Source organism: Delphinapterus leucas, chromosome 9 (assembly GCF_059928025.1).
Source record: "Delphinapterus leucas isolate spDelLeu-1000000601 "Yukka" chromosome 9, BTC_Dleu_Yukka2, whole genome shotgun sequence".
Taxonomy (NCBI): Eukaryota; Metazoa; Chordata; class Mammalia; order Artiodactyla; family Monodontidae; genus Delphinapterus; species Delphinapterus leucas.
Window position 1 is genome coordinate 5,650,669 of NC_143137.1, and position 12,786 is coordinate 5,663,454.

Here is a 12,786-nt window from a genome sequence, read left to right on the forward strand (position 1 = left end):
AGCAGTTAAGGCCTAGGTCATCTGAATTACTTTAGGGCTTAGGGAAAGATGGCGGCTTCCCAGCTCCTTCTGTGAAGCTCGCTCGATCCTGACATCAGAACCAGAGGATAGCGCACAAAGAAGAAAACAAATGATTAGCCTGGCATTTAACATACGGGCAGGACTCCTACAAAAACGTCAGCAGGATGAGCCACGCAGTCTCGTGTGACCAAACAAGGTTTTGTCCTAGAAATGCAGGGCTGCAGTTTGTTCAGAAGTCCACCGAGGAGTTAATGTCAGCAGATTAAAGGAGAGAAACCTCTGGTCATCTAAGTAGATACTGAACTAGCAACTGATAAAATTCAACATATGTTCCTTTTACAAAATCCTTATTAAGCTAGAGGGAGAAGGAAGCTCCTTTAAATTGCTGAAAGCGTGTTTGACAGAAGTGGGGACTGACATCTGTACACTGCTGTGTATGAGGTAGATGGCTGGTGAGGGCCTGCTGTACAGCACGGGGGGAGAAAAGAAGGTACAGCCTCTTCACAGGGCATGTATTAAGTTAACCTTGGAAATGCCTTCCAATAAGCATTAGGTGCAGACACGTACTGTTTGATTCCACTCATACGAGGTACCTAGAATAGTCAAATCATAGAGTCAGAAAGTACATTGGTCTATGTCAGGGGCTGGGGAGGTGGGCGGGTGGGGAGGGGGAGTGGGGAGTTAGTGTTTCACGGGGACAGAGTTTCAGTTTAGGAAGGTGAGAAATTCGGGAGGTGGATGATGGTGCGAGTCACACAACCACCTGACTGTATGTACCTAGTGCCGCTGAACGGTGCTGTTACACAGGGTTACAGTAGTGTGTTTTACATGATGTGACTTTTACCACAGGAAAAAAAAGAAAACATTTTAAAAAAAGAAGTGGGCTGGGGTGGCCGCGTGTCGTTCCTGGCATCACCGTCATCCAGGTGTTCCTTACCCCGCTGGCCTGCTGGCGCTGGGGGCTGGATCCCTGTGAGTTAACCTTGGTCCTCTCTGTTGCTTCGGCCTAGTATAGTAATTGGGTTCTGTTTCCTGAAAAAGAGGCAACACTGGCTGTGGTTCACAGAAGTAAACCCAACGCCATTTTAAAATGGATGGGGCTCACTGTCATTTCAAGGTCACGGCCTTGTTGGGTCTGTGACACTCCTTAGGCGTTTATTGCAGCTAACTTTGAGCTGTTATCTCATCGGGGAAGCTTTGTGCCTTTACTTACCTACGCTTTTCCTTCTTTCTTAGTAACTCTTTGCCCCCTTATCTAGCAGAGCATATGCATCTCCCTCTTCAGTGGACACTTTTGCCCCCAGCACACACAGAACCAAATGCAAAAAGCATGGAAAGGAAAAAAAAATCTAATGCACTTCATTTATTCTGCTACCTTGTAAGTCCTGTGCAACTATATTTAAGCTTTGACTTTGTTAATATTCATGTTTGTAAGCACTTTAAGAAAACGGATATATATGAGAGTTTAATCTTTTCCATATGCTTTTAACTTCCATATTCCCCTTTTCGCTTATTTCTTGCTTAACTATTTTAAATGGTTTTCTAAAAAGAAAAGATACTATATGAATATAGAAAACTTATGTTTCTAAGCATAGAATAAAGCATAAAAGACAAATTTTAAAATAACTAACCTATTGATAATCTTTTTCTTTGTGGAATTACAATGAAGTGTCTTACGTTAAGTTAAAATTACAGGATTGGAAGTAAGGAGTTAGTTTTTTTTGGTTGGGGTGTTTTTAGTGACATTTGGGCAATGTGTAAATTTTGTTTTAGAACGCCTCTCATCCTCGCACTCTCAGCTCTCTAAGATGGGGATCGAATCATTACCATGGCCCCTGCCTTTCATGGATGTGTCTTTCAGTGACATACAATATAGCAGGCATGAGCTTGTCCTGACACCCGTGAGGAAGTTGCTGGGGACCCGTCTGCTGCCTCAGAAGCCGCCGTCTAAAGCAGATCTATAGCTTTGGCACAAGGCACATCAGGGCTTCGAAAGGGCGTCGCTCACAAAGCGCTAGCGGGGGTGTTCGCAGTGGAGGGGTGCTGGTGCCTTGAGGGCCTTTAGGGAAGGTGCAGGGGGCCTGTGAACTGAACTTGGAAGGCGGAGGAGGCTCCTGAGGCCGCCATGACAAAGTGCCACAAACCCCGTGGCTTGGAACAACGGAACTTTATTCTCCCACACTCGGGAGGCCAGACATCCGAGCTCAGGGGGTCCGCAGGGCTGGTCCCGTCTGGAGGCTCCAGGGAGAATCTGTCCTAGGCCTCTGTCCTGGCTTCTGGTGGTTGCTCGTGCTCCCAGGCGTCCCGTGGCTCGTGGCAGCATCACTCTGATCTCTGCCTCCATCGACCTTCTCCTGTGTCTGTGTCCGCTCTCATCTGTAAGGACATTGGTAATCGGATTTAGGGCCCAACCTGATAATCCAGGGTGACCTCGTCTCCAAAGACCCTTGTTCCAAATAAGGCCGCGTTCTGACGTTCCAGGTGGACGTATCTTGTGGGGGCCACCATTCAGCCCATACAGAAAGGCAGGTAGGAGTCCAGTGGCCACCTGGGCCGTGTGCCCAGTAGAGGCAGGCATGAGGACACGGGCCCAGGGTTCAGAAGCTGCCTTTGAAAAGGAAGTGTCCATGGGATCCCAGGGTGTGAAACTCCTCAGGGCCGCGGCGTGTGAGGTGCTGTGCTGCGGTGAGGACTTGTCAAGGGTGGTGTGTGAGCAGATCTGCTTGCAGGGAGAGAAACACTCGGCCATGCCTTCCTGGTTAGAGCGCACAGCTGTTTGCACGTAAACTGAGATGTTGCGTTTCCCAAGTTGTTCTGTTGACCTTCACAGCGTAAACACTTCAACGTATACGTTCTCCTTCCCAGTAGCACTCTTCAGTAGCTCCCTGGGCTGATGCTGGGTTAGCGTGTGACTGGACAGCGTAACGTCATTCCACGGCGGGTGGCTTTCGTAGACCAGTGGCTCAGGTGCCAGCGTGACACTCTGCAGTTACACTTCTCCCCGGGGACGGATAAAATAACCCAACAGTGGGACACGGCGATACTTTCTGAGCCCCAGTTACCTTTTGAACAAGAGCTTGAACTTGCCTTCTCAGGAATTTTAATAACTTATTCCAAACGACCTGTTATTGTTGAATGGTTTTGGGTTTTTGGGGGTGTTTTTCCTTTTTGGTTTAACTCCAGATACTCTTATTTTCTGTTTCAGTGCGCTTCTTCCTTCAGGTACAGCTTGGGCTTCATCATGATTAAATAGTACAAATGGTGCTCTCATCAACAAGTTTTACCAAAGGTAGAGAAGCAATGACTTTTTTTTTTGTTTGTTTTGTTTTGCTGTGTGTGGGCCCCTCACTGCTGTGGCCTCTCCCGTTGCGGAGCACAGGCTCCGGACGCGCAGGCTCAGCGGCCATGGCTCACGGGCCCAGCCGCTCCGCGGCACGTGGGATCTTCCCGGACCGGGGCACGAACCCGTGTCCCCTGCATCGGCAGGCGGACTCTCAACCACGGCGCCACCAGGGAAGCCCAGCAATGACATTTTTATGGTATTTTACTTTATTCTCCTGACTTTAAATGCTGACACTTCTGTTATTGATGTTACTGCATCAGTAATAATCTAGGCTTATCATGAACCAAAATACATTTTAGTGTCATCTTGCTTTGCTTGGTCAAGCTTTTTTTACATTAAAAAAAAGATAGTGTTACAGATCCACCTCAAAACTGAGAACCCCAGGCTAATCATGAGAAAAAACATCAAATTCCAGTCGAAGGGCATCCTCCAAAGTATCTGCCCGGTACTCCTCAAAACTACCGAGACCGGGCTTCCCTGGTGGCGCAGTGGTTGGGAGTCCGCCTGCCGATGCAGGGGACACGGGTTCGTGCCCCGGTCCGGGAGGATCCCACGTGCCGCGGAGCGGCTGGGCCCGTGAGCCGTGGCCGCTGAGCCTGCGCGTCCGGAGCCTGTGCCCCGCAACGGGAGAGGCCACAGCAGTGAGAGACCCGCGTACCGCAAAAAAAAAAAAAATAAAAAACTACCGAGACCATCAAATCAAGGTTTGAAGAGCTGTCACTGCCAAGAGGAGCCCAAGGAGACAGGGCTGCATGTGAGGTGCTGTCCTGGAGGGAGAGAAACTAAGGCAATTGAATAATTCTAACAGACGTACCACACTGGGGTAAGCCGCTAGTGGTTGAGGGCACACCTGTCACCACCTGGAGGCTGGTGATGCTCCAGAGGGGACAGAGGGCCCAGCGCTCCACACCCTGCTGGCTTGGGGGCTGCAGGTGTGAGCAGGGAAGTCCTGGGGGGCCTGGCGGGGAGTCACAGCCCCAGCGGACTCAGGAGAACGTGGGCCGTGCCCCACACAGCCCCGTCATCGAGGTGGACCCTGCCGGCTGGAGCACTGATCCTGACATGGTTGTTGGATTGTGACTCAGAGTATGGGATAGATACCGTGAGTCCATACTGAGATAGACAGACCGACAGACAACTCTCCTCTACAGAAATGTTCCAAGTACAGTAAGTTCCCTACATACAAACGAGTTCCGTTCCAAGAGTGCATTCGTAAGTCTAAATTTGTTGTAAGTCCAGCAAAGTTAGCCTAGGTGCCCAACTAACACAATCGGCTGTATAGCCCTGCACTGTAATAGGCTTAGAATACTTTTCACACTATTAGTACATTAAAAACAAACACAAAAAATAAAGAACACTTTTAATCTCACAGGACAGTACCGTGGAAAGTACAGCAGTACGGTACAACAGCTGGCATCCAGGGGCTGGCATCGAGTGACAGGCAAGAAGAGTTACTGACTGGAGGAGGGGGAGGAGGCGGGAGACGGAAGAGCTGAAGGGTCGTCAGCAACAGGAGACGGAGGGCAAGCTGCCATTTCACTCACGCCTGACGCTGATGGCACAGGTTCCGGTTCCTTGCTGGATTCAGTTCTATCTACCCAGTTGAAAAAACGATCCAGCCGTGTCTGGGTAGCAGCTCTCTTTTTCTTATCATAGATGACACGGTGGCACTGGATTGCTGAACGGCTGCTGCAGCCTTCATGTACCGTTCGTTGTACGTTAAGGTCCTGTGCCTCCAACACTAGCAGCACCTCCTCAAATGCAGAGAACCCCCTTGCCATTGCCTGCGTCGTGAATCTCTTTGGTTCTTCAGTTACTGCTTCCTCTTGTCTCTCTTCGTCCTTTCTCTGGGCCTCCAGTTCCATCAGGTCTTCATTCGTAGACTCCTCGTGTTGCACAGCAAGGAGTTCAGTGATGTCGTCCTCTTGCAGATCTAGCTCCAGCTTCTCACTGAGGGTCTCTAAGTTGCTGAAGACCTCTTTGGACTCTTCATCCACCTTCTCAAATCCACGAAAATCATGAACAAACTGTGGGGAAAGGTTCTTCCAAACCCCATTCACGGTGACGGCCGTCACCTCATGCCAAGCAAAGTCAATTTTTTTTTATGGCCTGTAGATGTTATAGTCCTTCAGAGATTGTCGCAGGGCTGTTCCTGATTCATCAGTCGCCTTTACTGCCTGAAGAAAAGTGTGACATAAATAATATTTCTTGAAAGTCGCTATAACTCCCTGGTCCATAGGTTGGATGAGCGATGTAGTATTCGGTGGCAGGTGCACTACTTTGACGTTGGGATGCAAGTCATCCATGAATGGGCGGTCGCCCGGAGCATTGTAGAGCGACAAAAGAATGTGGAATGGGACGTTCTTCTCCAAGCAATATTTCTCTACCTCCGGTATAAAGTGGTGGAAAAACCAGTCCTGGAAAATGGCCTGTGTAACCCAGGCCTTGGGGTTATTCTTCCACACAATAGGAAGAGAGCCCTTGGCTATGTTTCTAAGGGCCCTTGGGTTCTCTGAATGATAAACTAAGAGAGGCTTCAGCTTCATATCACCGGAAACATTGCCACCAAACAACAGAGTTAGCCTGTCCTTTGCTGCTCTGTAGCCTGGCATCAACTTTCCCTCCTTGCTGATGTAACTTTGGTCTGGCATCCTCTTCCAGTACAGTCCTGTCTCGTCCACATTAAACACCTGCTCAGGTAAATACGCGCCTTCATCAATAATTTCTTGAAGCGTTTCAGGAAATTCCTGGGCAGCTACCGTATCTGCACTCGCTGCCTCGCCGCTTACTTCTACGTTGTGAAGTTGGCTCCAGCCTTGAACCGATGAAGCCAGCCGTGGCTGGCATTAAAAGATGCGCCCTCTGATTCTTCGCCGTGTTTCTTCTTCAAGCCTTCGTAAAGCCTTTTAGCTTTCTCTTGAATCAGCATTAAGCTGAGCGAGACTCAACACTAATGCCGGTCCTGCCTCCGCACACTGAGAAGTTTCTCCATCTCCTCCACCAGTTTTCCACGCCTCTTCGATATTATTGTCTGCACAGCAGACTTTACATGTTCCATGATCTTGTCCTTGTTCTTTAGAATCGTGTACAGTAAAGTGCGCAAGAGCACAACCACTTGTCGAAGACGCGCGCTCATGCCGGCGTACGCCAGACACGTGAACTGACTTATGTGATCGGACACGCGAAGGCACATTCGCCTCTTTGAAAGTTCGCAACTTGAAGGTTCACGCGTGGGGGATTTACTGTAATTTATGCAGATGCTTCGCCCTCAGGGAGGTGGACCGTGACTTCCCTGCCAAGACTGCAGTGTGGGAAGAGGGGGGAAGAGTCCCTGTAGGGGAAAGACCCGACAGATCCTACCTGGGCCAGGTGACCCAGGTGATGAGGTGTGTTGACAGCAGGTGCCCTAGATACAGTGGGATGCGAAGGCACTTCGCCTTCTGGTCTTCCTGCTAAAACACACAAACCCCAAAACTGAGATCATGAGGAAAAGATCGTACAAATCCGGAATGAGGGCCGTTCTACAGAATGCCTGACCAGTACTCCTGGTCAAGGTCTCAAGGTCAAGTACTCAAGGTCATCAAACACAAGGAATGTCTGAGAAGCCATCACTGCCTAGGGCAGGCCACGGAGCATGATGACTAAATGTGCTGTCCTGGATGGGGTCCTGGGACAGAAAAAGGATGTTAGGGGAAAACTAAGGCAACCCTGTTAAAGTGTGAACTTTTTAGTAATGTGTCAGTGATGGTTCGTTGGTTGTGACAGATGTGCCGGAGGAACGTCAGATGTTATCTTTAGGGGAAATCCGGTATGGGGTGTATAAGGAACTGCTGTGTCTTCACAGCTTCTCTATATAAATCTAAAGCTATTCAAAATAAAATGTTTATTTAAATATTTTTAAAAATTAACAAACGAATTAAGATGTTTACCACAAAGCTTACAGTGTCTTAAAAATTCTAAAAGTTGGAGTATTTCTTTCCATAGTATTTTAAGATTTTATTTCAGATACTCGTATTGTGATGTTAACATCTATAAAATGTGCACTCCTTTTATGAAAACTCTTGATTTAATTAACAGACAAACTGTCTTGTAAGGGTTCCGTTCTGGGAGATGGAGCGTTACATTTTGTTATAGTTTCCCCCTTGATGTCCTTCATTTGCATTTTAGGAGAATGGATTTGACCAGCACTTCGTAAACTTTGTAAGTTAAATGTTAGTTATGCGTGGGCTTGCCTGCACTGGTCCTTTGAGCCTTGTGTCTGCACAGATCCCCTCTGAATAGGCTTCGAGGAAACGACTCATTTAGCAGCCTGGTAGTCGTCATCCTTGGCAGTGCGGGAGCAGTGGTGGCAGAGAAGGACCGGGACTTCGCGTGTGGCTGTTGTGTGAACGTCCTGCATTCCAGTTCTTTCCTGTGCAAGACTCCTATTTTCCGGGAGATAAACGTTTTGAGAAAAACGGAAGCATGCTGACTCAAATTCCATCCATCCACTCACCGACTGCCACTTACCTTGTTCATAAGCCCGGACTTGTCCTGTGGCAGCACTCATGACGGTGTACTGACTGTTAATGTCTCTCCCGCACTGGTTTGTAGTACCTGCAAGGCAGCGGCATGTGTGTTGGGTCCCCAGGGACCCCCAGCCTCCAGCACCGTGGAAGCTGTTGGGAGGGAGCAGATGGCTGTGGGCGCCTCGCCTGCATCCAAGTTCTCCTATTTGAACAGCTCCGACCGAGGGTGTTCTCTGGCAGCTGGGCTTGTGGGCGCAGGGCAGGAATGTCAGAGGTCATGCCCCAGGGTAACCCCTCACCAAAGAGGGCGGGGTGCTCCTGACTAGGAGGCAGTTCTGAGGTCCGTGCGCGGCCTCTCCAGGGTCCCCAGCAGCTGCCACTCTGCACAGAGCTGTGACCTGCTTCCTGGAGCTCCCTTTTTGACTCTTTCCTTCCGTCTCACTTCCCCTGGTCTCAGGGTCAGCTTTGGGAGAACCCACACTGAGACCGTATGCAGTAAGTCGGTATCTATCGGTGAAATTAATAAGCATAGTAAATGAGTAAGATCCTGACCATTCAAAGAAATTATCATCCAGGAAGAAAAAGGTTATCAGAGCTGTGCAGATCACATGAATGAGACATAAAGTGACGATTGATGAGAAGTACAGACAGAACATGCGTATTCAGGGGAAGACGTCGCTGCAGACTTCCCTCCTTACCCTTCTGACTCAGGGTCGGCTCCTGCCTGGTGACCTTGAGCCATCCAGCACCTCACCTGTCGCGTGGCTCACATCCCGGTGCCCTCGTTCTGCCAGCCGGTGAGCTGGGAGGACAGAGGTGTGTCTGCTGTGTCCCCTCGTGTCTCGACACTGGGACAGTGCCCCGCAGACAGTAGCTTCACAGGTGTCTGTTGGGCCCGTGCGTTCATGGGGAGACTAAGCGGCAGAGTTTCCATGAGGAGAGGGTTGGAGTCGTGGCACGGATTCAAATCCCACTCCAGTCACTGCCTAACTTGCTGATTTCAGGCCCGTTGCTCAGTCAGCTCATACGTAAAGTGAAGAAATCGAGGCACACCCTTCAAGGTCGTGACATCAATTAAATGAGGTCATTTCCTGTAGTACCTGGAGTTACAGCACAGAAATGAGCGCTCAGATGTTCACTGCTTTTGTGGAGAAGATGGCGTTTGAGGTTGGGTTGAAATTGGACGAGGAAAAAGTGGAGAAGGGAGTTTAAATTACAGCAGAAGGAACAAATGCCAGAACGTGAGATTAAGGACGGTAGGGAGCTTATTAGCAGGGAGCTGTGTGCCTGGACCCGAGAACAGGAAGTAGGGAAATGAGGCCACGGAGAAGCCAGACCACGGAGGTTCGTGAACGCCAGCCTGAGTTGTCTGACTTTATTCCACCAGCAGAAGGGGAGATATCTGAGAAGGGAACTGCCCATGAAGTGACGGGATTATGAACTATGAGTTACAGTACCCTGAAGAGAGGTCAGAAATGAAAATAGAGGTTTGGGAGTGGTTCACGTAGTTTATCATGAAATTGGCAAACCAGTCAGCATACACTGCCTGTCTACCACAGTAGGAAGTAGAATAACAGGGTCCTTTCCACAGTCAAGGAACTTGGTTAGCGTCACGCTGTTTAACACTTACCTTGCTAATTAGTATGTACAATATCGTAATATTTTTCTTCTGGGATATTTCCCAGGTAATCTAAATCTTCCCCAAATGAACAGATTGGTGTGGGCTCAGCGGCATTGTCAAAGAGGTCTCTTGGAGATGTATTCCTTGAGTGAACCAGGAGATAGGAGTGAGGTCCTCCCGGGCAGTGGGCAGTGGGCCATTGTCCAGCTACAGGCACAGCTTTGGAGTCACAGTACCTTGTCATTCGTTTTGCCAACTGTCAGTTAACTTCTACAGAAATTTAAATAATAAAGACTCCTTTATGTGCATTTGTTCACATCGTTGCTGTTTTCAGGGCTCCTTGTCTCCTTGTGTAGATCCTTATTTCCATTTCATGTTTATATAAATGATGCCTTCAGATTTTTTAAATTTCCAGTTATTCCTTGCTAGTATATAGAAATACAGTGGCATGTTTTTTTGTTGTTGTTTTTTTACTAACTGCATTCTCTGACCTCGCTAAACTCTTTTTTTAGATCTGGGAACTTTTTTATAGATTCTTTGGTGTTTTCTATGTAGAAAATCATAGAGTCTGCCAATAAAGACAGTTTTGCTTTTCCCTTTTATATCTGTAGGCTTCATTTTTTTTCCTTGCCTTCTTGTACTAGTGAGGGCAGCAGTGTTGAGCACCATGAGCTTCTCGCTCTTACAGGGAAAACACTTCTTATTTTCCATTAAGTCTGTTAGCAGTAGATTTTTCATGCATACTCTTTTTTTTTTTAAATTTTTTTATGCGGTACGCGGGCCTCTCACCGTTGTGGCCTCTCCCGTCGCGGAGCACAGGCTCCGGACGCGCAGGCTCAGCGGCCATGGCTCACGGGCCCCGCCGCTCCGCGGCACGTGGGATCCTCCCAGACCGGGGCACGAACCCGCGTCCCCTGCATCGGCAGGCGGACTCTCAACCACTGCGCCACCAGGGAAGCCCTGCATGCTCTTAATCTGATAGAGGAAGTTCTTTATTGTTACTGATGTTTGCCTTTTTTTTCTTTCCTTTTTAGCAGAAGACTCAGAAAGTGGTGTTTACATGCGATTCATGAGGTCACACAAGTGTTACGACATCGTTCCAACCAGCTCCAAGCTTGTGGTCTTTGATACCACGTTACAAGTGAGTGTGCCCAGTTTCCCTGAATCTGGGGTATATTATTTGGTGCCTGCTTTGTTGGGTAAGTTAAATCCAGCAGTACCCGCAGACAGTATCCAGTCCTTTCTGCACGTCAGGTCCCGTGCTGAGGTTTTGTCTGAGTTGTCAGTCGTCATGGCAGCCTTCTGAGGAATGTGCTGTTTTACGGATAAGGAAGCTCATTATCTAGAGTTTGCTCACATTCTAGCATTTAAGAACTCAGCCCACAGAGCTGGTGAGTGACGGGGCCTGGAATTGGCGCTCGGGTCTGTGTGATGCGCGCCGGCCCCAAGCCCTTAACCGCTAGCTGCACCTCCTCCCTCGGCTCGTCCTGAAGCCCTTAGCTGTTCAGTAGAACGGTGAGGTTGAAATAATACTGGTTAAAAAGAGAGCATCACTCAGGTGGGTAATCTCTTAAGAGAAAACTCTGCTGATCTCTTTCAGCAGAAAATTTGAACCTGATTATTTTGGTATTAAAATTATGCTTATTGTAACTCGTTTTATACCAATATGACTTACAATCAGACGTGAAAAGTCCCAAATAATACATTCAATGCGAAGACCAGATTACATCCGGTGTAATAAAATATGTGTGCGTACACAGGTATACGTGTGTGCATTTGGTGTATAGATTTATACATAAATCTTTACCAAGCAGGATTGTTTTCACCTGGGTTCCCCCAAAGTAGATGCTGAGCCAGGAATTCATGGGCAGTGGGCGCTTTATTAGGGCGTCCTGCCAGGGGAGCCCCTGGGGGACTGGGGGAGAAGGGGAAGGGGCAAAGGCCAGGGAGGGCAGCCTCCGCTGATCCCTCAGGGGGACCCCAGCGGGTAAGGTGCCTGTGCGAGTTCACCCCGGCCTCTTTCAGCCTCGTCCAGGGCTGCCCCGGGAGATGTGTGCCCTGGCCCTGCCAGCTCGTCCCAGCGCTCGGGGCCCTCTCCCCAGGCCTCCCCAGCCTGCTCTGCTGGCGGCCCCAGCGGCCCGCCCTGTGGCTCTTCCTTGAGGCCGCCTGGGCTCTAGGAGCTGCTTTGCCCGCATCAGGCTCAGCCGTACAGGATTCTCAGGGATGTAGACGTGGCTTAGTTCTTAATTTTATTTTCCAATTTTTTTTTTTTTTATAAACTGGCCTAAAATCCTATGACTTTGCTAAATTCACTTCGGACCAGGTAACCTTCAAGGTCCCTTCTACAACTCTGATTTCTTTGACACAAAGAGGACAGAGAGGCATCCAGGTGCAGTGTTACAGGAAATATTCTCTACCACGGTAACTACAGACTTCAATAGTAAAGTAACGAGAAATTCTGAGTTCCCCAAATAAAGAAGTAGACCAGCCCGTCTCACCCTCGCTCCACCCTCCAAAGTCCTGACTGTCGCTTTCCACCAACAGAAAAGCACATGACAGCGCGTACGCCCTGCACCTGCTTTCACTCCTGTTCAGCTTTTCCCGTGTTGTAAAATTAACTCTTTTCTGAATTTAGAATTTAGCCAGAGTGAGTAAGACATGAAAAATGTGATGCTTTATGGATCAACGGAGGTCACTAATCCAGTGACTCTCACTTCCCTAATTAATAGAAGCTGCATGTGCCTGTCTCCTGGAAGTCACGAATCCTTGAGGCTCTAAGCTTTAAAGGAGCTAAAACTGGTTACCATGGAAATGGGGGGGTTGGCACTGGTTACAGCAAAGTTAAAGATGTGTTTGAAAGGGCTGAGTCGACTGTTGTCTAGACACAGACAGCAGTGGTGGTCGTGGACATGTCTCGAGAACGAGGGAAGCGAGCAGGGGAGACACAGCCCGTCCCCGAGACCAGGTGACCGTCCTCTGGGCGGGGTCGTGGCCTAGACGGCTCCCTGTGCGCGCATGTGATAGGACAGCATGGAGCCACCGAGGAGGGCGGAAAAAACGTTTGTGGAGAATGTGTTTGTTTTTTCTTTTAAGATTTAATTTTTTATTTATTTTTGGCTGTGTTGGGTCTTCGTTGCCGTGCATGGGCTTTCTCTAGTTGCCGCGAGTGGGGGCTACTCTTCGTTGTGGTACGCGGGCTTCTCATTGCGGTGGCTTCTCTTGCTGCAGAGCACGGGCTCTAGGCGCGTGGACTTCAGTAGTTGCGGCACGTGGGCTCAGTAGTTGTGGCACAC

The 12,786-nt window shown here is 49.0% G+C and overlaps 1 protein-coding gene across 2 annotated transcripts in view; it reads left to right on the forward strand.

The window, feature by feature from the left end:
• Positions 1–12,786, forward strand: part of PRKAG2 (protein kinase AMP-activated non-catalytic subunit gamma 2) — a 282,124-nt gene that overhangs the window by 227,820 nt on the left and 41,518 nt on the right. For both annotated transcript variants that reach the window (XM_089917182.1, XM_022577268.2), the window contains exon 6: positions 10,528–10,634. In XM_089917182.1, coding sequence (XP_089773308.1) covers positions 10,528–10,634 — 107 coding nt within the window. The remainder of the gene's footprint in view (positions 1–10,527; positions 10,635–12,786) is intronic.